The sequence below is a fragment of the Pan paniscus genome, chromosome 4 (assembly GCF_029289425.2).
Source record: "Pan paniscus chromosome 4, NHGRI_mPanPan1-v2.0_pri, whole genome shotgun sequence".
Classification (NCBI taxonomy): domain Eukaryota; kingdom Metazoa; phylum Chordata; class Mammalia; order Primates; family Hominidae; genus Pan; species Pan paniscus.
In genome coordinates, this window is record NC_073253.2 from 88,874,614 (window position 1) to 88,898,177 (window position 23,564).

General features: G+C 43.0%; 2 protein-coding genes across 2 annotated transcripts in view; one reads left to right on the plus strand and one right to left on the minus strand.

Moving 5' to 3' along the window:
- Nucleotides 1-23,564, minus strand: part of LOC117980327 (uncharacterized) — a 77,444-nt gene that overhangs the window by 5,688 nt on the left and 48,192 nt on the right. The window contains exon 4 of the mRNA XM_055112493.2: nucleotides 1-188. Coding sequence (XP_054968468.1) covers nucleotides 1-188 — 188 coding nt within the window. The remainder of the gene's footprint in view (nucleotides 189-23,564) is intronic.
- Nucleotides 183-23,564, plus strand: part of LOC112438747 (putative POM121-like protein 1-like) — a 33,065-nt gene continuing 9,683 nt past the window's right edge. Inside the window, exon 1 of the mRNA XM_024927421.4 lies at nucleotides 183-23,564. This exon is cut by the window's right edge and continues 9,683 nt beyond it. Within this exon, the coding sequence (XP_024783189.3) occupies nucleotides 7,492-10,188 (2,697 nt within the window). The 5' untranslated portion in view covers nucleotides 183-7,491 and the 3' untranslated portion in view covers nucleotides 10,189-23,564.

A 23,564-nucleotide genomic window follows, 5' to 3' on the forward strand; every position in this document is an offset into this window, starting at 1 on the left:
CTCCCACGAGTACAGGTAGGCGGGGTGTTCGTGCATCAGGTACGGCCACCAGAGGTTGGCACCCAGCACCTTCAGCTGGCCCTGGGTCCCAGCCTGGTTGTCCACGACTTTGTTTTCTGCATTCAAAAGACACACTTCCAACTTGAACTGGTTGCTGCACTTGACGGAGATCTGGTAATTCACCAGCCCTGCAGGAGGCAAGAGAGACCAGGGCTTAGGGAGGGACATGACCTGGGTCACACAAACGGGAAGGCCCCACAATGACCACTCCCAGGCACTCTCATTTGCTTCTGCTGCTTTTTTTTTTTTTTTTTTTTTTTTTTTTTGGAGATAGAATCTCGCTCTGTCGCCCAGGCTGGAGTGCAGTGGCATGATCTGGACTCACTGAAACCTCTGCCTCCCAGGTTCAAGTGATTCTCCTGCCTCAGCCTCTGGAATAGCTGGGATTACAGGCACCTGCCACCACATCCAGCTAATTTTTGTATTGTTAGTAGAGACGGGGTTTCACCACATTGGCCAGGATGGTCTTGATCTCCTGACCTCGTGATCCGCCTGCCTCGGCCTCCCAAAGTGCTGGGATTACAGGCTTGAGCCACCGTGCCCGGCCCTGAACCAATGCGCCCGGCCCGCTTTTTTTTAATTTAATTTTTAATTTTAATTTTAATTTTTATTTTTATTTATTTATTTTTTTGAGATGGAGTCTCACTCTGTCACCCAGGCCGGAGTGTAGTGCTGCGATCCTGACTCACTGCAACCTCCACCTCTGGAGTTCAGGTGATTCTCCTGCCTCAGCCTTCCGAGTACCTGGGAATACAGGAATGCACCACCATGTCCGGCGAATTTTTGTATTTTTAGTAAAGACAGAGCTTTGCCATGTTGGCCAGGCTGGTCTCCAACTCCTGAACTCAGGTGATCCACCCGCCTCAGTCTCCCAATAGATTAGATATATTATTAATGAATTGCTTCCTTTAACACCCTATTCATTGAATTTTCCAGTAAACCACAATTACTAATTACTCCTGAAATCAGAAAAGAGGTTAAAAAGATTTTATAACAGTATCCTATGAAATCTACTACTTTCAAGTAATAGTAGTTGAATTACCAAAACCCGTCACTCAAGCCAATGACTACAATTAAGATATCAGTAACATTTCCTAGATAAATAAAGTCAATTAATTATATTTGCATCTGGGAAATAGAGAAAGTACATACAAGCCATGATTTTGAAGTCAAAAGAGAGAGAATATTTGGCAAGGAGGGGTGAGTTATAGTATGTAATTATAACATATAGAAGTTTTTTGTATGCTGGTAACTAATTTTAATTTCCTACATTTTTATGTAGATTTCTGCTATTCTTGTCCTATTTTCCTAATCATCTTTCTATATGAATGACTACATAATTCTGAGAATACCAAAAGAGACAGACACAGAACCAATCGGATTCCTTTCTTCCTGAAGCTTCTGCACAGCAAAAGAAACTATCAACAGAGTGAACAGACAACCTACAGAATGGGAGAAAATTTTTGCAACAATGCATGTGACAAAGATCTAATGTCCAACACTGATAAGGAACTTAAACAAATTTACAAGAAAAAAAAAATCTCATTAGAAAGTGGGCAAAGGACATAAACAGACACTTCAAAAGAAGACACACATGCGGCCAACAAGCATATGAAAAAAAGCTCAATATCACTGATCATTAGAGAAATGCAAATCAAAACCACAATGGCATACCATCTCACACCAGTCAGAATGGTTATTATTAAAAAGTCAACGCCGGGCATGGTGGCTCACGCCTATAATCCCAGCACTTCAGGAGGCCAAGGCAGGCAGATCGCATGAGGTCAGGAGTTCCAGACCAGCCTGGACAACCTGGCGAAACCCCGTCTCTACTAAAAATACAAAAATTAGCCCAGCGTGGTGGCGGGTGCCTGTAATCCCAGCTACTCAGGATGCTGAGGCAGGAGAATCGCTTGAACCCGGGAGGCAGAGGTTGTAGTGAGCCGAGATCATGCCACTGCACTCTCCAGCTTAGGTGACAAGAGCGAGACTCTGTCTCAAAAAAAAAAAAAAAAAATTTGAATTTTGTTTAAATCGCTAACACATACTGGGCATTTAATAACAAAAAAAAGGACATGAGATTGTGATCCTTATGAAGGTTTGAGAGGCATTTCACTAGGGTTCAACATAGAGCAGTCTGAAACATACTGTAATAATTTAATCCAATGGCTCATCTACAGCACCTAAAAAGATTACAGCACATTCTCATTATTCAGTGTAGTTACGGTCTAGAAAGTTCCATGAACAAATAAAAAGTTAGGTTTCAGCAAGCTACTGGTCACACTTTTGTAAGCTTACCAACACCTACTTTTGTTGTATGTGTGCTTATTTAATATATATTGTTGGCCAGGCACAGTGGCTAACGCCTGTAATCCCAGCACTTTGGGAAGCCAAGGCGGGCAGATCATTTGAGGTCGGGAGTTCGAGACCAGCCTGGCCAACGTGGTGAAACCCCGTCTCTACTAAAACTACAAAAAAAAAAAAAAAAAATTAGCCAGGCATGGTGGCGCATGCCTGTAGTCTTAGCTACTTGGGAGGCTAAGGCAGGGGAATCGCTTGAACCCAGGAGGCAGAGGTTGCAGTGAGCCAAGACTGCACCACTGCACTCCAGCCTGAGCAACAGAGTGAGACTCTATCTCAAAAAATAATAATAATAATTAATTAAATGAAGAATAAATAAATAATATACATTGTTCATTCATTAACATTGAACTCACAGCCAATGGCACTACAGCACTCACGCCTGAATGGAGTTTATTTAATGCATGTATTTTCTCTGTAAGACACATCACAGACTTCTTGGACTTGTGAATGCTAAGCAGCACTTCAGCACTATGCTTGGGGGTTAATTTAAATGGCAAAACAACCAACAAACAGTACAAAAACAGGAAAAGCATGGCATTAAATAGACCACAAAAAGGATACCTGACTATTGTATGACAGCTGAAAAAGAAGGCAGAATATCACCCTGTTCAAACTCAAATTCTTTGACACTCTGCGCAAACACATGACTATGAAAGTGCTGTGAGTACTGATTTGGGGGTTACAAAAAATAGTAGGTGAGTTCACAAATACAAAAGCTGAAAACAAGGAGGATCGACTGTATTTTCGTAGACAATCTAATCTCAGAAGATTTCAATTCAGACAAAAATCATGAGAATTACTGTATTACAAAAGGGCACTAGATAGGGGGAAAAGAGTAAAAATCACAATTAAAACAAAGGTTCAAAATTCTGCAGCAACCATATCCAGTTACACTTTAATATGTTTGTGGCAGACTACATTATTGTTCCCAACTCATCACCCCTCCCTATATCTAAAACCTTTCCCCAAGACAATGCAGTTCCTCCTGCTAGAGATCAGGTATATTTATCTATACTATCAATGTTAGCCATGGACAAGGTATGTGCTTTGGCTGACTGAATGTTAGTGGACATGATAGAAGCAATGGCTTAAAATGTACTTCCAGAACTGGAGTTTCCTTGTGATTCTATCACTGTGACAAAAACACATTCTCAGGTAGTCCACTGATCCAAGGGGGAACAAACACACAGAAAACATACCTAGACTCTATCTGCAGCTTGCAGCCTCACCAAGCCAAGAACAGTCAACTCACAGATATGTTAGCAAAAATAAATGTTTTTCGTACCTTAAGTTTTATATAATTATTGACCTATAGTTAACTGATATACAATATACATTAATCTTAAAATATCATTATCCCATTAAAAATATTTACATTAAAAACTGAGACCACTTTCTTTCCTCCTTTTTTTTTTTTTTTTTAAATTAAGAGATAGGGTGTCTCAATGTTGCCCAAGCTGGAGTTCAGTGGCTAGTGGCTATTCACAAGAACGATCATCGCACACTACCTCAAACTCCTGGGATCAAGCAATCCTCCTGCCTCAGCTTTCCAAGTCGCTGGGACTATAAGTGTGTATCACAGCATGTCAGCTCTCTCTCTCCTTCTTGACCTAAAGCCTAGCATAAAATTAGCTAAGTAGAATGTTTCCAAAGATGCCTGCATCAGTTTCTCCCATCCCACATGATTTCTGTTTGATTTTGCCATTCACCCATAAAATGGTGGGATCTACCTCCCCTCCTTGCAAATTTGAGCTGGCCCTCTGATCCTGTCTAAGATCTGAAGCCAGATATTAAGGTACTTCATTAATTTCCATGTTTGTCCTCTATGCAACCTAGCAATCAAGCAAGAAGTCAAAACATACTGACATAGTTTGGATGGGTCCCCACCCAAATCTCACCTTGCATTGTAATAATTCCCACGTGTCAAGGGTGGGGCCAGGTGCAGATAACTGAATCATGGGGATGGTTCCCCCCATACTGTTCTCGTGGTAGTGACTAAGTCTCATGAGATCTGATGGTTTTATAAATGGGAGCTCCCCTGCACATGCTCTCTCCTGCCTGCCACTATGTGAGACATGCTTTTGCACCTCCTTGCCTTCCACCATGATTGTGAGGCCTCCCCAGCCATGCAGAACTGTGAGTCAATTCAACCTCTTTCCTTTATAAATTACCCAGTCTCAGGTATGTCTTTATTTGCAGTGTGAGAACAGACTAATACAGTAAGTTGATACCAGTAGAGTGGGGTGCTGCTGTAAAGATACCCGAAAATGTGGAAGCAACTTTGGAAATGGGTAACAGGGAGAGGCTGGAACAGGTTGGAAGGCTCAGAAGAGGATAGGAAAATGTGGGAAAGTTTGGAACTTCCTAGAGACTTGTTGAATGGCTTTGACCAAAATGTTAATAGTGATATGGACAATAAGGTCCAGGCGGACGTGGTCTCAGAGGGAGATGAGGAATTTGTTGGGAAATGGAGTAAAGTCACTCTTACTATGCAAAGACACTGCAGGCATTGTGCACCTGTATTAGAAACGGGCATAAGATAGGCGGGAAAGAGTGAAAATAAGAATTTTTTTCTAGAGTTCCCTAGAGATCTGTGGAACTTTGAACTTGAGAGAGATGATTTAAGGTATCTGACAGAAGAAATTTCTAAGCAGCAAAGCATTCGAGAAGAAGCAGAGCATAAAAGTTCAGAAAATTTGTAGCCTGATGATGCAACAGAAAAGAAAAATCTATTTTCTCAGGAGACTGGGTTGTAGAAATTTGCATAAGTAATGAGGAGCCAAATGTTAATCACCAAGACAATGGGGCAAATGTCTCCAGGGCATGTTAGAGACCCTCACAGCAGACCCTCCCATCACAGGCCAGGAGGCTTAGAAGGAAAAATGGTTTTGTGGGTCCAGAACCCCCTGCTGTGTGCAGCCTAGGAACTTGGTGCCCTGAATCCCAGCTGCTCCTGCCATAGGTAAAAGGGGCCAAGGTACACCTCAGGCCATGGCTTCAGAGGGTGCAAGTTCCAAGCCTTTCAGGTTCTAGGTGGTGTTAAGCCTGCAGATGCACCGAAGTCAAGAATTAACGTTCATGAACCTCTGCCTAGATTTCAGAAGATGTATGAAAATGCCTGGAAATCCAGGCAAAAGTTTGCTGTGGGGGGGAGGGGGGGGCCCTCATGGATAACCTCTGCTAGGGCAGTGTCAAAGGGAAATATGGGGTTGGAGCCCCCACACAGAGTTCCCACTGGGGTACTGCCAAGCAGAGCTGTGAGAAAAGGGCCACCATCCTCCAGACCCCAGAATGGTAGATCCACTGACAGCTTGCACTGTGTGCCTGGAAAAGCTGCAGACACTCAATGCAGCCAGAAGGGGGGCTGTACCCTGCAAAGCCACAGGGGCGGGGCTGCCCAAGACCCTGGGAACCCACTTCTTGCATCACCTAGATGTGACACATGGAGTCAGAGGTCATTTTGGAGCTTTAAGATTTGCCTGCTGGGTTTTGGACTTGCATGGGGCCTGTAGCTCTTTCGCTTTGGCCAATTTCTCCCATTTGAAACGAGTGTATTTACCCAATGCCTGATTCCCTGTGTATCTAGAAAATAACTAACTTGCTTTTGATTTTACAGGCTCATAGGTGGAAGGGACTTGCCTTGTCTCAGATGAGACTTTGGACTATGGAATTTTGAGTTAATGCTGAAATAAGAGTTTGGGGGACTTAGGGGAAGGCATGATTGCTTTTGAAATATGAGGACATGAGATTTGGGAGGGGCCGGGGAAGAATTATATGGTTTGGCTCTGTCCCCACCCAAATCTCATCTTGAATTGTAACAATTCCCATGTGTCAAGGGTGGGGCCAGGTGGAGATAACTGAATCATGGAGGCAGTTTCCCCCATGCTGTTCTCATGGTAGTGAATAAGTCTCATGAGGTCTGATGGTTTTATAAATGGATGTTCCCCTGCACATGCTCTCTCCTGCCCACCATGTCTGACTAAATTTTGTATTTTTACTAGAGACGGGGTTTCACTATGTTGGCCAGGCTGGCCTCCAACTCCTGATCTCGTAATCCGTCCACCCCAACCTCCCAAAGTGCTAGGATTATAGGCATAAGCCACCACACCCGGCCTCTTTTTTTTCTTTTTCTTTCTTTTATCTGGAGACTTGAGTTTTGCACTCGTTGCCCAGGCTGGAGTGCAATGGTGCCATCTCAGCTCACTGCAGTCTCCACCTCAGCAGGAGAGCAGGAATCTTCAGTGATCCATGGGCAGATCTGCAGCCATTGTGGGCACCTGTTCCTCCCGCGACCTTTGTGCCCACGTCTCTCCCTCCAGTACCTATTGCACGACCCCCCATGTCCGCCTCCTGCCATTGCCAGCAAGTGCCTTGCGCGGGTACCTGGCTGCGCTTATTAATCCATTATGGTCGCTCTGTCACTGGTGCCATTATGTGCTCACGTGCCCACTCCCTCAGGTTTAGGAGGTGCGTTGCCCGGCAACAGAACAATCTGCTGGCTTAGCCTTTGGCCAAGTTGGCAGCTGGACGAGGACGCTCAGAGCCCAGCTCTTGAGAGTTCAAGTATCCGACAGTTCCCCACTGCTCCCAGGAGCGGTTACCCAGGCACTCTGTGCCCCTCATTCCTGTTTGGGCCAAGGCCGAGGACCTGCGAGTAGGGCTCAGTTGCCTGGAGCCCCTTCGGCCCATCCCCTAGTTCACTTTGCTTGTGGGATCTCCCCGTTGCTCCTGCCCCTGGACTGAGTGGCAGGCCATCCTACAAACACCCGGACACTCGACATCAGTGCTGTCAAGACAACTCTAAGAAGGTTTTCCGTGATCCTGCAAGACCTGTGTTCCATCCTGGTGATTCTGTCTTCAATTTCACTGCACAGGTACCACAGTAAGCCAGTGCTGTGTGCTCCGAGTTCCAGGGCATCCCCCAGTTCAGCCACTACACTGAGCACAAGGACTCTGTGGGGCCCAGGAGCAGGTAGTCACCCCTTTGGGTTCCACAACACCCGGCTGTCCCCAGACTTGTGTTCAGGGAAGATAGTGTTGAGGGCCCTCAAGGAGAGCAGGGCAGGGATGCCTGGGCAGGACAAGGACCCCAGAGTCCAAGAAAATCCTGATGATCACACAACGGTCCCCGAGGTCACCGGGGATGCACGGTCTGCATTTTGGCCCCTGCGGGACAATGGAGGCCTCTCTCCCTTTGTGCCCAGGCCCGGGCCTCTGCAGACAGACCTCCATGCCCAGAGCTCAGAAATCAGATATAACCAGACATCTCAGACATCCTGGAAGAGCTCGAGCACCAAACGAAATGCCATCTCCAGCTACTACAGCTCCACGGGAGGCTTGCCGGGGCTAAAGCAGAGGAGGGGGCCAGCCTCATCCCGCTGCCAGCTGACCCTCAGTTACTCAAAGACAGTGAGTGAGGACAGGCCTCAGGCTGTCTCTTCGGGTCACACACGGTGTGAAAAGGCAGCAGATACAGCACCAGAGCAGACACTCGCCCCAAGGGGTGGCTCCCCCAGATCCCAGGCCTCTAGGCCCTGTAGACGCAAGATTCCCCTGCTGCCACGCAGGCAAGGGGAGCCTTTGACGCTGACACCTCCCTTAGAGCTGGGGTACAGGGTCACGGCTGAAGACCTGCACCTGGAAAAAGAGGAGGCATTCCAGCGCATCAACTGTGCACTGCACGTTGAGGACAAGGCCATCTCGGACTGCAGACCCTCACGGCCTTCCCACACTTTGTCCTCACTTGCAACAGGGGCTTCGGGTGGGCCTCCCCTTTCTAAAGCACCCACTATGGATGCACAGCAGGACAGACCCAAGTCCCAAGACTGCCTGGGCCTAGTGGCCCCCCTAGCATCTGCTGCAGAGGTCTCCTCTACAGCTCCCGTGTCTGGGAAGAAGCACAGACCACCAGGACCCCTGTTCTCCTCCTCAGATCCCCTTCCTGCCACCTCTTCCCACTCCCGGGACTCAGCCCAGGTCACCTCGATGATTCCTGCCCCCTTCACAGCTGCAAGCAGGGATGCCGGCATGAGAAGAACAAGGCCTGGCACCTCGGCTCCTGCAGCTGCAGCAGCAGCCCCTCCCCCCTCCACATTGAACCCCACGTCGGGGTCACTACTCAATGCAGTGGATGGAGGCCCCTCACATTTCTTGGCCTCAGCCACAGCTGCAGCACGTGCCCAGAGGTCAGAAGTGAGATATAACCAGAGATCCCAGACCTCCCGGACCAGATCGTGCCTCCAAGGAAATGCCAGCTCCAGCTCCCACAGCTCTACGGAAGGCCTCCAGGAACTAAAGCGGAAGAGGGGGCCAGCCTCATCCCACTGCCAGCTGGCCCTCAGTTCCTCAAACACAGTGAGTGAGGACGGACCTCAGGCTGTCTCTTCGGGTCACACCCGCTGTCAAAAGGCAGATACAGCACCAGGGCAGACACTCGCCCCCAGGGGTGGCTCCCCCAGATCCCAGGCCTCTAGGCCCCGCATCAACAGTGCACTGCACGTTGAGGACAAGGCCATCTCGGACTGCAGACCCTCACGGCCTTCCCACACTTGGTCCTCACTTGCAACAGGGGCTTCGGGTGGGCCTCCCCTTTCTAAAGCACCCACTATGGATGCACAGCAGGACAGACCCAAGTCCCAAGACTGCCTGGGCCTAGTGGCCCCCCCAGCATCTGCTGCAGAGGCCTCCTCTACAGCTCCCGTGTCTGGGAAGAAGCACAGACCACCAGGACCCCTGTTCTCCTCCTCAGATCCCCTTCCTGCCACCTCTTCCCACTCCCGGGACTCAGCCCAGGTCACCTCGATGATTCCTGCCCCCTTCACAGCTGCAAGCAGGGATGCAGGCATGAGAAGAACAAGGCCGGGCACCTCGGCTCCTGCAGCTGCAGCAGCAGCCCCTCCCCCCTCCACATTGAACCCCACGTCGGGGTCACTACTCAATGCAGTGGACGGAGGCCCCTCACATTTCTTGGCCTCAGCCACAGCTGCAGCACGTGCCCAGAGGTCAGAAGTGAGATATAACCAGAGATCCCAGACCTCCCGGACCAGATCGTGCCTCCAAGGAAATGCCAGCTCCAGCTCCCACAGCTCTACGGAAGGCCTCCAGGAACTAAAGCGGAAGAGGGGGCCAGCCTCATCCCACTGCCAGCTGGCCCTCAGTTCCTCAAACACAGTGAGTGAGGACGGACCTCAGGCTGTCTCTTCGGGTCACACCCACTGTCAAAAGGCAGATACAGCACCAGGGCAGACACTCGTCCCCAGGGGTGGCTCCCCCAGATCCCAGGCCTCTAGGCCCCGCATCAACAGTGCACTGCACGTTGAGGACAAGGCCATCTCGGACTGCAGACCCTCACGGCCTTCCCACACTTTGTCCTCACTTGCAACAGGGGCTTCGGGTGGGCCTCCCCTTTCTAAAGCACCCACTATGGATGCACAGCAGGACAGACCCAAGTCCCAAGACTGCCTGGGCCTAGTGGCCCCCCTAGCATCTGCTGCAGAGGTCTCCTCTACAGCTCCCGTGTCTGGGAAGAAGCACAGACCACCAGGACCCCTGTTCTCCTCCTCAGATCCCCTTCCTGCCACCTCTTCCCACTCTGGGGACTCATCCCAGGACACCTTGCTGATTCCTGCCCCCTTCACACCTGCAAGCAGGGATGCCGGCATGAGAAGAATGTTTTGTGTTCGAAATTGTTTGAGGGGTTTGGGTTTATTTTTGTTGGTTTTTTCTTTTTTTTTGTTGCTTACATGGGCATCCTTCAGCTTTTAATAAGCTGAAAAATTCTATTTACTCATTGTCAATGTGTATAAATTAATCTGAATCAATTTTATACAATGAAAGGTCAACTTTTATGCATGAAACAATAATTTAACAAAAAATGTAACGGAAGAAGAATGTTCATTACAAATATAGGAAACGTAAATATTACCAAATATTGGCAAGCACTAAAATGTTCAGAAATATAAGTCTATTACAGTTATAGCTCTCTCAAGCAAAAAAATAGCAGAGAAAAACTTAGTTTACCTTAGGGGCTATTTGTTTACTTAGGGATTTGTTAAAAGGTCAAATGGGGTCACACAGAATACTAAGAAGAGCTGTTCACCCAGGCCTCACTAAGAACTCTTCTTCATTCAGTAGCTATATAGTAATATGACAACTGCTCCTACGACCCAAAGAGGAACTACAGCAACTAGTCTTTAGCATCTGTTGCTCCCAACTCTGCTTTGCAATTATATGACTCAAGCATTCTGGCTCCGTTAACTATTACTGCTGTTACTCCCAATTAAATTCCCTCTAAAAAATAAAAAATTTTTAAAGCTGTAATTTAAGCTCTCTGCTGCCTCATGACTTCAATTCCATCAGAGTTATGCATTGTTTCCTCTGTACATCTTTGCTCTGCTTCCGTTGCTAATTCCCTAGTAAAGTGTTGTATATTCAAAGTTCCAAAGAAACAGAATATCCAAGACATCACCAATCATCCAAAACACAGTGTAGGAGGCCACAGTTAAGAGAAGCAAGACCATTAGCTCTTTTTATAGGCTCGAGAACAACAGGATGCTTTGGTCCTGTATCAGCAGGACGCTTTTCGGGTAGATCCTACTGCCACCCTACTATCGGGTAGATCCTACTTCCACCCTAGCTATGGGCACATGTCAGAGTCCCATGTAATAAAGGAGACAAAAGGAAACCACCACGCGTATAAACTAAGAAAAGTACTCCAAGGTTTCTAAGAATGGAGCTGTATAACTCACTTTGCCCCATTTGTTACTTCTCCACGGTACTTACCACCACCTATTACATATATTTTGTTTATAGTCAGTCTTCCCTCATTAGAATGAAAGTGCCGTGAGGATAGGACTATACAGTCAGCCCTCAGTATCCATGGGGGACTAGTTTCAGGATCTCCTGAGGATAACAAAGGATACTCAAGTCCCTGATATAAAATGACATAGTATTTGCACATCACCTTTGCACATCCTCCCATATACTTCATATCAACTCTAGATCACTCATAATATGCGATGTAAATGTCATGCAAATAGTTATTGTACTATATTGTGTAAGGAATAAGGACAAGAAAAAAGTCTGTACATGTTCAGTACAGACGGAATTTTTTTTCCCAATATTTCCAATCCTTGGTTGGCTTAACAGATGTAGAACCCAGGAATAAGTTCTGGTGTCCTATTGCATAGTAGGATGAGTATAGTTAACAATAACATATTATATATTTGAAAATAGCCAGAAGAGTAGATTTTGAATTTTCTCCCTACAGAAAAATCATTATGCAAATTACCCTGATTTGATCATTACACATGTATTAAAACATCACATTGTACCCCATACATATGTACAATTATTATGTGTCAATAAAAATTTAATGTCAATATGTGAAATAAAATGAAAAAATAAAAATTTTTAAAGCTGTAATTATCTCCATCTGGTAGGAATATATATAATCTGAAATAAAAAATACATTTGTAATTGTTAGGACAAAATAGATTATACATTAAGTCTGCAAATTATAAATTATAAAATTCTCACAGAACCTGAAAAATTATTGATACTGTTAAATATTTAAAAAGCTGTCCTTGGAGAGAAAGAAACCTATCAGATTTACATCAACAAGTGTAATATATCAGCCTATTACCATCTGCTACAGACTGCATGTTTGTGTTCCCTCAAAATTCATATGATAGGCCGGGCGTGGTGGCTCATGCCTGTAATCCCAGCACTTTGGGAGGCCGAGGTGGGTGGATCACGAGGTCAGGAGATCGAGATCATCCTGGCTAACATGGTAAAACCCCGTCTCTACTAAAAATACAAAAAATTAGCCGGGCGCAGTGGCGGGCGCCTTAGTCCCAGCTACTGAGGAGGCTGACGCAGGAGAATGGCGTGAACCCAGGAGGCGGAGCTTGTAGAGAGCCGAGATTGTGCCACTGCACTCCAGCCTGGGTGACAGACAGAGCAAGACTCTGTCTCAAAAAAAAAAAAAAAAAACATTCATATGATAAAGCCCTAACCCCCAAGGTGAGGATACTGGGAGGCGTGGCCTTTAGGAGAGAATTAGGTTTAGATGAGGTCATGAGAATAGAGCCCCTATGGTGGCATTACTTCCTTTATAAGAAGAGACACTAGAGCTGCTTTTCTCCCTACCATGTGAGGATACTGAGAGAAGATGGCCATTTCCAATCTAGGAAGCAGGCCCTCTTTAAGAAACGTAATTTGCCAACACTTTGATCTTGCACTTCCAGTCTCCAGAACTGTGAGAAATATCCGTTTTGTTTTTTTTTTGTTTTTTTTGTTTTTGAGACAGAGTCTCATTCTGTCACCCAGGCTGGAGTACAGTGGTGCGATCATGGCTCACTGCAACCTCCGCCTCCCAGGTTCAAGCAATTCTCCCACCTCAGCCTCCCAAGTAGCTCAGACTACAGGCGTGCACCACCATGCCCAGCTAATTTTCAGAGAGACAAGGTTTTGCCATGCTGCCCAGGCTAGTCTCAAACTCCTGAGCTCAAGTTATCCACCTGCCTCGGCCTCCCAAAGTGTTAGGAATACAGGCATAAGCCACCACGCCTGGTCAAAATATCTATTGTTTAAGCTACCTAATTTACGGTATTCTGTTTTAGCAGCTGAAGCAGACTAAGATACCATCCTATAAGCTACAGACCAGCACTATCCAATAGAACTTTATATGACGAGGAAATGTTTTATATCTGTGCTATCCCTTATGTTAGCCACTAGCCACATGTATCCATCAAGTATTTGAAATATGGCTAGTGCAACTAAAGAACTTAATTTTTTATTTTATTTTTATTTTTATTTTTATTTTTGAGATGGAGTCTCGCTCTGTCCCCCAGGCTGGAGTGCAGTGGCGCCATCTCGGCTCACTGCAAACTCTGCCTCCCAGGTTCACGCCATTCTCCTGCCTCAGCCTCCTGAGTAGCTGGGACTGCAGGCGCCCGCCACCACGCCCGGCTAATTTTTTGTATTTTTAATAGAGATGGGGGTTTCACCGTCTTAGTAAGGATGGTCTCGATCTCCTGACCTCATGATCTGCCCGCCTCGGCCTCCCAAAGTGCTGGGATTACAGGCGTGAGCCACCACGCCCAGCCAATTTTTATTTTATCTTATTTAAATAACCACATGTGGCTAGTGGCTAATGTATTGAACACTACAGCTGTAGACAATATGAAATAAATATAAAGCAGTCTCAACTTTGGAAAAACAGAAGACTCTTACTGCCTCATAATACAGATGAAAAATGAAATACTAAGTTAAGTAAAATGTTCTTTAAAGAACAAAAACAAAAGAAAACCTAATGAAAGCTATAAAAGTCCATTGGATAATAATGCTACCAGTACTAAGGAAGTACAGCCCCTAAAAGTGACTTGCAGTCACAAATATAAAAATGACTATTCAAGTGAACTCCTAAGGTAAAAATTTCTTATTCACCATGCTCCAAAATGGTCTGTAATATTCTTCAGAGATGGCATGGTAAAGTACGATACAAGGGTAATATTAACAGCATGCTGTCACAGGTGCCATTCTCTTAAAAAAGAAATCCCAAAATAAATATAAGTGGAAAGCAAATAATTAAACACACTAAATACAGATTATTACAAAAATCCATAAGGAATTCTGGTGCAGAAACAACTTAATAATCAAAATCCCAAAAATAAAATTTATCTATCAAAAATGAAAATGCTGACAGTTTCTTGCAAAAAAAAAGTTTAGAAATTTTTTTAATATAAATAAATAAGAACATCTTTTTAAACAAAATCTTACACTGTTGAGTCCCGTTTATTTTCTACACCTCTAATTCCAAAGCTGAGAAACAAACGGATACTTCAGAAAAAAAAAAAAAAAATAACTCATGACAATTTGTCTTTTGGATACAGAATATAAAGGAAAAATAAAATTTATGTCTATCTGGCCAGACCTCAATTGAATTTTTCATCCTAGCTGGATCCTAAATCCAAATCAGATACTTATCAATAAAACTGTTTTTCTGCACAGCTACTACTAGCTAGAAACTGCTTCTCCAAATTTTTACTGATCATTTCTTCTAAAATGTTGAAATTCTAGCTGATAGTTTTTAAAAAACCATTCTTAATGTACTGATTCCAGAGTACTAATTTCAATGGCCAAGAAAATTCAAAAAGATTTGGAGTGGTCTCTGAGATTAGAATGTGTGACAGTGTGAAGCATTTCACTACAATGTCCAAGATTAAAGTGTCAAAGCAGATGAGGAAATGAAGCTCCCAAAACAGATGCCCATGAGAAAGGAGCCCAGACAAGCAAAAGGGGCCACAGCCCAGGACCTTACAATAAAGAAAAGTGGCTCTGGCCCCATGGTATCCTTCCTGAAACACTGGGAAAGAATGAAGTCCTTAGCAAAATTCTGACCAGGATCCCAAATTTAAATGTAAGCTTGTAAGGAAAACACTTATGGACTTGTGTTTAATTTGTCCATCTAAGATATAAAATTACAAGTTTGACCAAATGTGCCAGTTGTCCACTTATTGTCTCTCAGCTCCGAATTCAACCTTTCATGTCTGCTCTGCAGAAATGAACTTGGACCCTTTAAACATTTTTCCTTTGCTAGTTGGCATGATGTTAGATCGACATTGTAAGAGGAGATTTTCCTCTTCTTTCCAAGAGTCTTGTGTGCTCCTCTTGGCAGGCTTCTGTACTGCAACACAGCTTCTCCAGTGTCCAGATCCAGAACCCGTGCAGTTTGCTCTATTGTCAGGCTCCTGAAGTGCACAGCAGTCAGCAGCACCGAGTATCTTCCACCAGTACCTCCACAAGGCAGTATTATAGCAGAGTGATTCTGATGAGACAGATTTCTACCACAGCAACTTCTCTTCATTCAGTGAGCCACAGCCATGCCCCCTCAAACAGGGTCTGGATCTTAATCCCAGAGGCCCTGGATGTTGTATCTCAACCCCAGGGGTTGATGCTCCTTTTATCTGTTATTCTTATATTCCTTAGAGTTCTCTTTACTTTTTACTAGCCAATCCTCATTGCTCCAAAACCCTGTTATAGCTAGGAATTCTTCGTATTGATCTTTCCTTGTTCAAATTACATGTGATTTCTCTATTCTAATCAAACACTGACTGATAGATCAAATTTCAGGCAATTAATCAAACTGAGAAAATTATAGGGCATTATGTCTAATTTGTTATTTTATATATTAGCAAACACATAAGATCTGATAATCAGAAAGTTCAGAGCGCTAAACCAAAGTCTCTAAAGAAAGAATGGAATGAATCAGTTCACAGGATATATGCTTGTTAATGCTACTCCCATTTGGGGGAAGTGTAATTTTCTCCAGTAACCATGAAAAATAAGAGATCACTTTGTTTCTTCTGATGATTTATTTTTATTTTAAAACGGAAATGAAAATCTAAAAAATATAAAAGTTTAAGAAGACAAAGTAGAAACAGTCAATGGCTCCATTTCTCTGGCAAACTAATCAACCAAACTGTTCTATCTACATTTGGCGGGAAACCCAAAATTTCAGTGATCCCACACTAATATTCACATTGTTTTTCTGCTATATAGGAACACTTTTAACATTTTCCCTCTGTCTCACTGTTTGTCACGTACTCTCTGTAGACTACTTTGCCAACATTAAAATGAAATGTTCAGCATCAAGCTCATCATTCCTGTCTCACTTCACTCTTAAATCTGCTAGCCACAGAGTTAAAAGGACAGGATTAAGAGTCGTTAGACACAGTCCTAAGGAGAATTAAAGGGCCTGTTCAAGGGGCATAACATCTGCTCCTCAAATTCCTGCCTAAACAACGAAGATTCCTATCAAAGAGAAGAGAGGGAAAGCCAATCTAACCAGTAAACCGGAGTCATGAGGAAGTGAATGCTCTCTCACAGAGTAACTCTGACACCAGAGGAAGGCTTAGTGACATTGCACAATTGTTTCTGTGAAGTTATTCATGGGTCAAGTGGAGTATATGAGTAGAAGTGGAAGGGAGTGGGAAGGTGAAGACTGAGGATCCTTTTAAGTAGTTTTTGCTCAGCTAGCAAAACAAGCTGGGACATGCAAGACAGATAAACACAGCTGTTTGGGGCTGTCACTTCGGGCTCAGGAGCCAAGGTGTCCTGCTGTAGTGAAAAGTGCACTGGAATGTGAGTCAGGAGTTCAGGGATCCAAGTCCTCATTCTGCTGCTAACTAGCTGCGTGATGATGAGCAAGTCTACTGGCTTCACTAGACTCAGTCTCTTTTTTTTTTTTCGATACAGAGTCTCACTCTGTCACCCAGGCTGCAGTGCAGTGGCACGATCTCAGCTCACTGCAACCACCACCTCCTGGGTTCAAGCAATTCTCCTGCTTCAGCCTCCTAAGTAGCTGGGATTACAGGTGCGCGCCACCACGCTGGGCTAATTTTTTGTATTTTTAGTATAGACGGGGTTTCGCCATGTTGGTCAGGCTGGTCTCAAACTCCTGACCTCGTGTTCCGCCCACCTTGGCCTCCCAAAGTGCTGGGATTATAGGCATGAGCCACCACGCCTGGCCTCAGTCTCCTTATTTCATGGAAAATGAGGAGACAAGACTAGATGGCAACACTATAGAGAGATGCTCCTGAACCCACAGAGTTCACGTACTAGTTAATATAACTTTGCTGAGTCCTGGTTTCCTCCACTGAAAAAAACATGAGAAATAATACTTTTTATAAAATTGGGTGAGGATTAAAAATAATATACATAAAGACACCTAGTACAGTAACTGAAACAAGTAATTATTATTATTACTTTATTTCCAATGCTAAGATTATTTGAGGGGTATAAAATCTTGGTAGCCAAATGCAATGTTATTTCAAATGCACCACAAGTTAGTATATGTTTAGTATATGTCTTAATTATTGCTAACCAAAATACTCAAGCCTTACAAATTAAGGACTTGGGCCGGGCGCGGTGGCTCACACCTGTAATCCTAACACTTTGGGAGGCCGAGGCGGGCGGATCACAAGGTCAGGCGATCGAGACCATCCTAACTAACACGGTGAAACCCCGTCTCTACTGAAAATACAAAAAATTAGCCAGGCGTCATGGCAGGCGCCCGTAGTCCCAGCTACTCAGGAGGCTAAGGCAGGAGAATGGCATGAATCCGGGAGGTGGAGCTTGCAGTGAGCCAGGATCACGCCACCGCACTACAGCTTGGGCGAATGAGCGAGACTCTGTCTCAAAAAATAAATAAATTAATTAATTAATTAAGGACTTGCAAATGTCACCCAAAAATGTAAAAATATATTTTGTCAATATAAGGTTGATTCTCCAGAGGGTGCAAAAAAAGAATATAAATAAGAAATCCTTAAGAATTTGGAAATAGGAAATATAAAAGACTTCTAAGGAAAAAGAGCTGAGGACTTCATCAGACTTCCCTACTCCAAATGCCAAAAGAAATAACCTAGAAAAATATTAAATCAGGATAAATGAAAGGACTACTGAAAACTGGAAATTATCCAGAAATTTATAGTAGGAAAATATCAGAATGATTAGGAAAGCACCTCCCAGAAAGAGTGCAACAGCCTCATATGAAACTACCCAGAAACCATGAAGTCCATGGGTGGTTCGTTCTCAAAGCAGCAAGGATGCCCTTATGGAAGCAGTTATCACAAAAATTAGGCAGCAGGCACAAAAAACAATGTGGAAGAGACAATATAGGGTTAATGAAACCAAGATATATAGTCAAAAACCTACTATCTTTCCTAAAAATACAGCATACAGGCCGGGAGCAGTGGCTCACGCCTGTAATCCCAGCACTTTGGGAGGCCGAGGCGGGCAGATCATGAGGTCAGAAGATCAAGACCATCCTGGCTAACACCGTGAAACCCCGTCTCTACTAAAAATACAAAAAATTAGCTGGGTGTGGTGGTGGGCACCTGTAGTCCCAGCTCCTCGGGTGGCTGAGGCAGGAGAACAGCGTGAACCCAGGAGGGAGAGCTTGCAGTGAGCGGAGATGGCGCCACTGCACTCCAGCCTGGGCAACAGAGTGAGACTCTGTCTCACTCTGTTGCACAGTTTACAACAACAAAACTATAGCATCCATCACATAGAGGAGAGACTCCCCAACACACACACAAGGATTACTCTCAGCCCCAGCTCCCTCAAAATTCCTAAGATCACAGACACATTCCACTGGCCACAAGCAGTGAGGTTAAGAAGGTAAGGAGATACAAGAAGAATCTTTTCAGCCTGTGTCTCACCAGGCAGAGAGCGTAAATAAGAAGAGCAAAATAATAAGCGGTTGTGAAGAGCTTTTACAGTAGGGTCAGCAAACTTTATGTGAAGGACCAGATAAATATTTGAAGCTTTCCAAGCCATATATGATCTCTGTATCATATTCTTCTTCATTATTCTGGGGTTTGTTTCACAACCCTTTAAAACTGTAAAAATCATTCTTAGTTCAAGTGTCGTACAAAAACAAGCCATGGACTAGAGTTCAGCCACTGGTCACAGTCTGTACTGTTCTAAGATATAAAAGACAAAGAATATAGCTGTGGAATTTTTTTAAAGGAAAAAGAACATATTACCAGACTCTTATTTTGTGCTGAAAAAAAATTCAAGAAAACGTGTCATCATCACATATAATGCTATAATAAATAAACTTGTTCCTGATCATTTCCACATATGTGGATATATCTGTCAGAGGAACTCCTAAAAGTGGATTACTTGGTCTGAGGGTATATGCATTTGTAATTTGGAAGAGAATGCCAAATTGCCCTCTACAAGACAGTGCCAATTTACACTCCCACCATGCCTGATAGTATTTGTTTCTCCAAATCTTGCTATCATAGTTTACAGTTTACATAAGAATAAGATATACTGGCTGGGTGCGGTGGCTCACACCTGTAATTCCAGCACTTTGGGAGGCCAAGGCGGGTGGATCACTTGAGGTCAGGAGTTGGAGACCAGCCTGGCCAACATGGTGAAACCCTATCTCTACTAAAAATCCAAATATTAGCCAGGCATGGTGGTGCATGCCTGAATTCCCAGCTACTTGGGACGTTGAGGCATGAGAATTGCCTGAACCCAGGAGGTGGAGGTTGTAGTGAGCCAAGATTGCGCCACTGCACTCCAGCCCAGGCGACAGAGCAAGACCCTGTCTCAAAAAAAAAGACATTATCAAAGTGTTATGCGGAAAAAAAAGTCTGGTCATTTACACCCCCACCTTAGCCTTCTCACATTGGATAGTATATGTTCTCTTCACTTTCGCCAGTCTTACAGGTAATACATAGTAACTCACTGGCACTTTAATTTTTCCTTCTTTATTAATGAAGCTGAATATCTTTATGTTTATTGACTATTTGTATTTCTTCTGCTGTTACCTATTAATTCATTTCCTTTGGCTAGTTTTAGTTTTCAAATATCCCTTTCTTTATTTACAGAAACTGTATTATGGAGAGTAGCCCATTGCTTTCAATCTGTGTTACAATGTTTTGTTTATAATTTGTCTTTTTAATTTTGTTTTTGATGTCCTTTGTTTTCTGAAGTGTAAAATATCTTTGTAAGTTGTAAAAGTAATTCATGCTGTTTTGTTATGTCATATAAAAATATAAAATGAAAGTTCTCCAATACTCCCACATAATACACTTCCATTTCTAGGACATAACCTCTCAAACTTTCCCTAGTAACTAAAAAACACAAATACATAAATTATATATTACAAAAGTGGAATTTTTTTGGAAACTACTTTTTCTATTTAAAAAATATTTATGGAACTCTTTCTATCTAAGCAACAGACTGGAATATTTGTGACACACATATCTTATAAAGAACTTTATCAACCAATCCAAGAAAAGAACCCAGTTCTTAAAATGGGCAAAAGTTTTTGAACAGTTCCTTCATCAAAGAAGACATATAAGCTCAATATCACTAATCATCAGGGAAATTCAAATTAAAACCCAATAACATATCACTACATACCCAACTGAATGGCTGAAATTTAACATATTGACAATACCAAGTGTAGGTAAGGATATGAAGTAACTACAACTCTTACACATTGCCGCTAAGAAAGCAAAATGATACGGCATTTTTAAAAAGTTGGGCAGTTTCCTATAAAGTTAATACTCACATATCATCTGACAAAGCAATTCACACTTAGGTATTGACCCAGGGAAATAAAAACACCTGTCTATAAAAATGACCTCTACAGTACGGAGTATTTATAGAAGCTTTATTCCTTATACCTAAAAACTGGAAATAAGCCAAATGTCTATCAACTGGTAAAGAGATAAACAAACTGTATGTAATATAGTCATACAAAAGAGTACTACACAGCTATAAAAGGGAACAAAACTACTGACAGAGGCAAAATCACATCAGTGGTTACCTGGGGGTCAGAAGGAGGGACTGACTGCAAAGGGGCTAAAGGGAACTTTGGAGGATAATCATAGTGTATGACTATGACTGTATGCATTTCTCAAAATTCATAGAACTGTACAAATAAAAAGAATAAATTTTACTAAATGTAAATTATACCTGAATAAATGTGACTTTTAAAAAGTTCATTAAGAGTAGAAAATTAGTAAAGTGAATTGGCTTAAGAAGTTTTCACAAATTGTGGCAAAAAGAAAAAAAAAGATAAAGAGAACTGGACCCAAGAGAGAAAAAGGGAAATGGAGAACAGATAACAGAGAGCCAAAGCTAAATAGCCTATACTCCCAAAAAACAAATCAGGGTCAGGCGCGATGGCTCACGCCTGTAATCTCAACACTTTGGGATGCCAAGGCAGGAGGATCACCTGAGGTCAGGAGTTCAAGACCAGCCTGGCCAACATGGTGAAACCCCGTCTCTACTAAAAATACAAAAATTAGCCGGGCATGGTGGCGTGCCTTAAGCCCAGCTCCTCAGCAGGCTGAGGCAGGAGAATCGCTTGAACCTGGGAGGCAGAGGTTGCAGTGAACCAAGATCGTGCTACTGCACTCCAGCCTGGGCAACAGAGCTAGACTCTACCTCAAAAAAAAAAGAAAGAAAGAAAGAAAGAAATCAGGACAGGTGATAGTCTTAAATAGTAGTCTGATTTTTCAGAGGTAAAATCCAATGTTACAATACTAAAAACTCAGAAATGGGAAGTAATACTTGAAAGACATGAGAGATATCAACTTAAGAATCTGTGCACTGAGATTCCTTCATATTAAATAAATACTAGGTGAGTTATTATCTACCGAATGCTTTACTAGGTGCCAGGCACTGTGCCATGCACTTTACAATATATACATTATTTCATTTAATCATCAATCAGAACACCAAAAAACTGGTAGTATTAATTCTATTTTACAGGCAAGGAAACTAAGGGTCAAAGTGATTAAATGACATGCCTAAAGTCATATAGCAAATGAACAAGCCAAGACATAATTCAAATTCAGATCTTTATGAGTCAGAATCCATGCTCACATTCCATTATGCACATTAAGTCTATAGTTATACTTAGTTGTAGAATTAAATTTTACATCAATTAATATGCAATAAAAAAGAAAGAGGAGGAAAAATACTTCAGTGAAAATCTAGGACAGTAATCTCCCCGTCATCCCACTAAAACTGATAGTTATGGCAGAAGCTCAGCTAAATTAGCAGAGAAGACAGTGTATAACACTTTATGACTACAGCATTGACTCATCCATTCTGATTTCCAGTAACAGAAATTTTTAAATTTCAGAATCTAGGATTGACTCAGAAATGCAAAACAGTAGGTATCTGTTTTTTTCTTTTTTTATTTATTTGAACTCTGAAACTCTTTAATCAAGTAACTGTTCATACATAGCAAGAACTACAAATACCATTTGAATAGATGGAAATTTCTCAGTGGCAATCACTTTTAATATAAAATGAATGGAAATCATAAGATGCAATAAAACTCACTATTCAATTATCTTCAGAATACATATCATATTTTTATTTTTTTAAAAAAAGCTAAACATATCAGCCTTAAGCCTGTAGCTCAAGGTGTCACTTACAGTGCAGAGCCAGTGATTTCAAAAACTGTTCCTTACTTGCCCTGAACTAATAGGGTTTAAGCCAAGGATTTCAGATCTTCCAGAAAAAGAAATCCTTGTGCTTCCTTTCTTTTCCAAAAGGTGGGTACACCTTGCTGAAAATAGTCTTCTGCTCTATTTCTCAACAGAAAACTACTGAAAAAAAATATGAAACACTACTATTGTATGACTTATTTAATGAATAATAAGTTCCAAGTATATCCCAAACACTGTTTTATGTGCTGGAATAGAAGTAAACTAATGTGAAAAACACATCACTTCTGATCGTTATAAGTGCTATAAAAGAAATAAATCAGGGTAATGGGTAGAGTGGGTGGCAGTGGAGAGGTGGGAGAGGAGCTACTTTTGACAGTATGGTGAGGAAAGGTCTCTTTGAGGAGCTGACATCTGAGCTGAAACACGACTCAAAAGAAGGTCACTGGATCTTAATAAGATAAAATTTTAAAATTATGTAACTTGATGACAGTTACAGAGGGAAGCAAAAACCAGGAAATTAAGTAAAAGGCTATTACAGATAGTTTACATAATTTTACCATGAAAATGTCAAAGAGAAGGTGTTGGGAACAGGCCCCCCAAAATCTGGCCATAAACTGGCCCCAAAACTGGCCATAAACAAATCTCTGCAGCACTGTGACATGTTCCTGATGGCCATAATGCCCACGCTGGAAGGTTGTGGGTTTACCGGAATGAGGGCAAGGAACACCTGGCCCGCCCAGGGCGGAAAACTGCTTAAAGGCACTCTTAAACCACAAACAATAGCATCAGCGAGCTGTGCCTTAAGGACATGCTCCTGCTGCAGATAACTAGCCAAACCCATCCCTTTATTTCAGCCCATCCCTTCGTTTCCCATAAGGGATACTTTTAGTTAATCGAATATCTATAGAAACAATGCTAATGACTGGCTTGCTGTTAATAAATATGTGGGTAAATCTCTGTTCGGGGCTCTCAGCTCTGAAGGCTGTGAGACCCCTGATTTCCCACTTCACACCTCTATATTTCTGTGTGTGTGTCTTTAATTCCTCTAGTGCCGCTGGGTTAGGGTCTCCCTGACAGAGCTGGTCTCGGCAAGAAAGAAAAATATATTCAGGTAAATAATGTATATCAAATAATAAATGGTGCTTAACA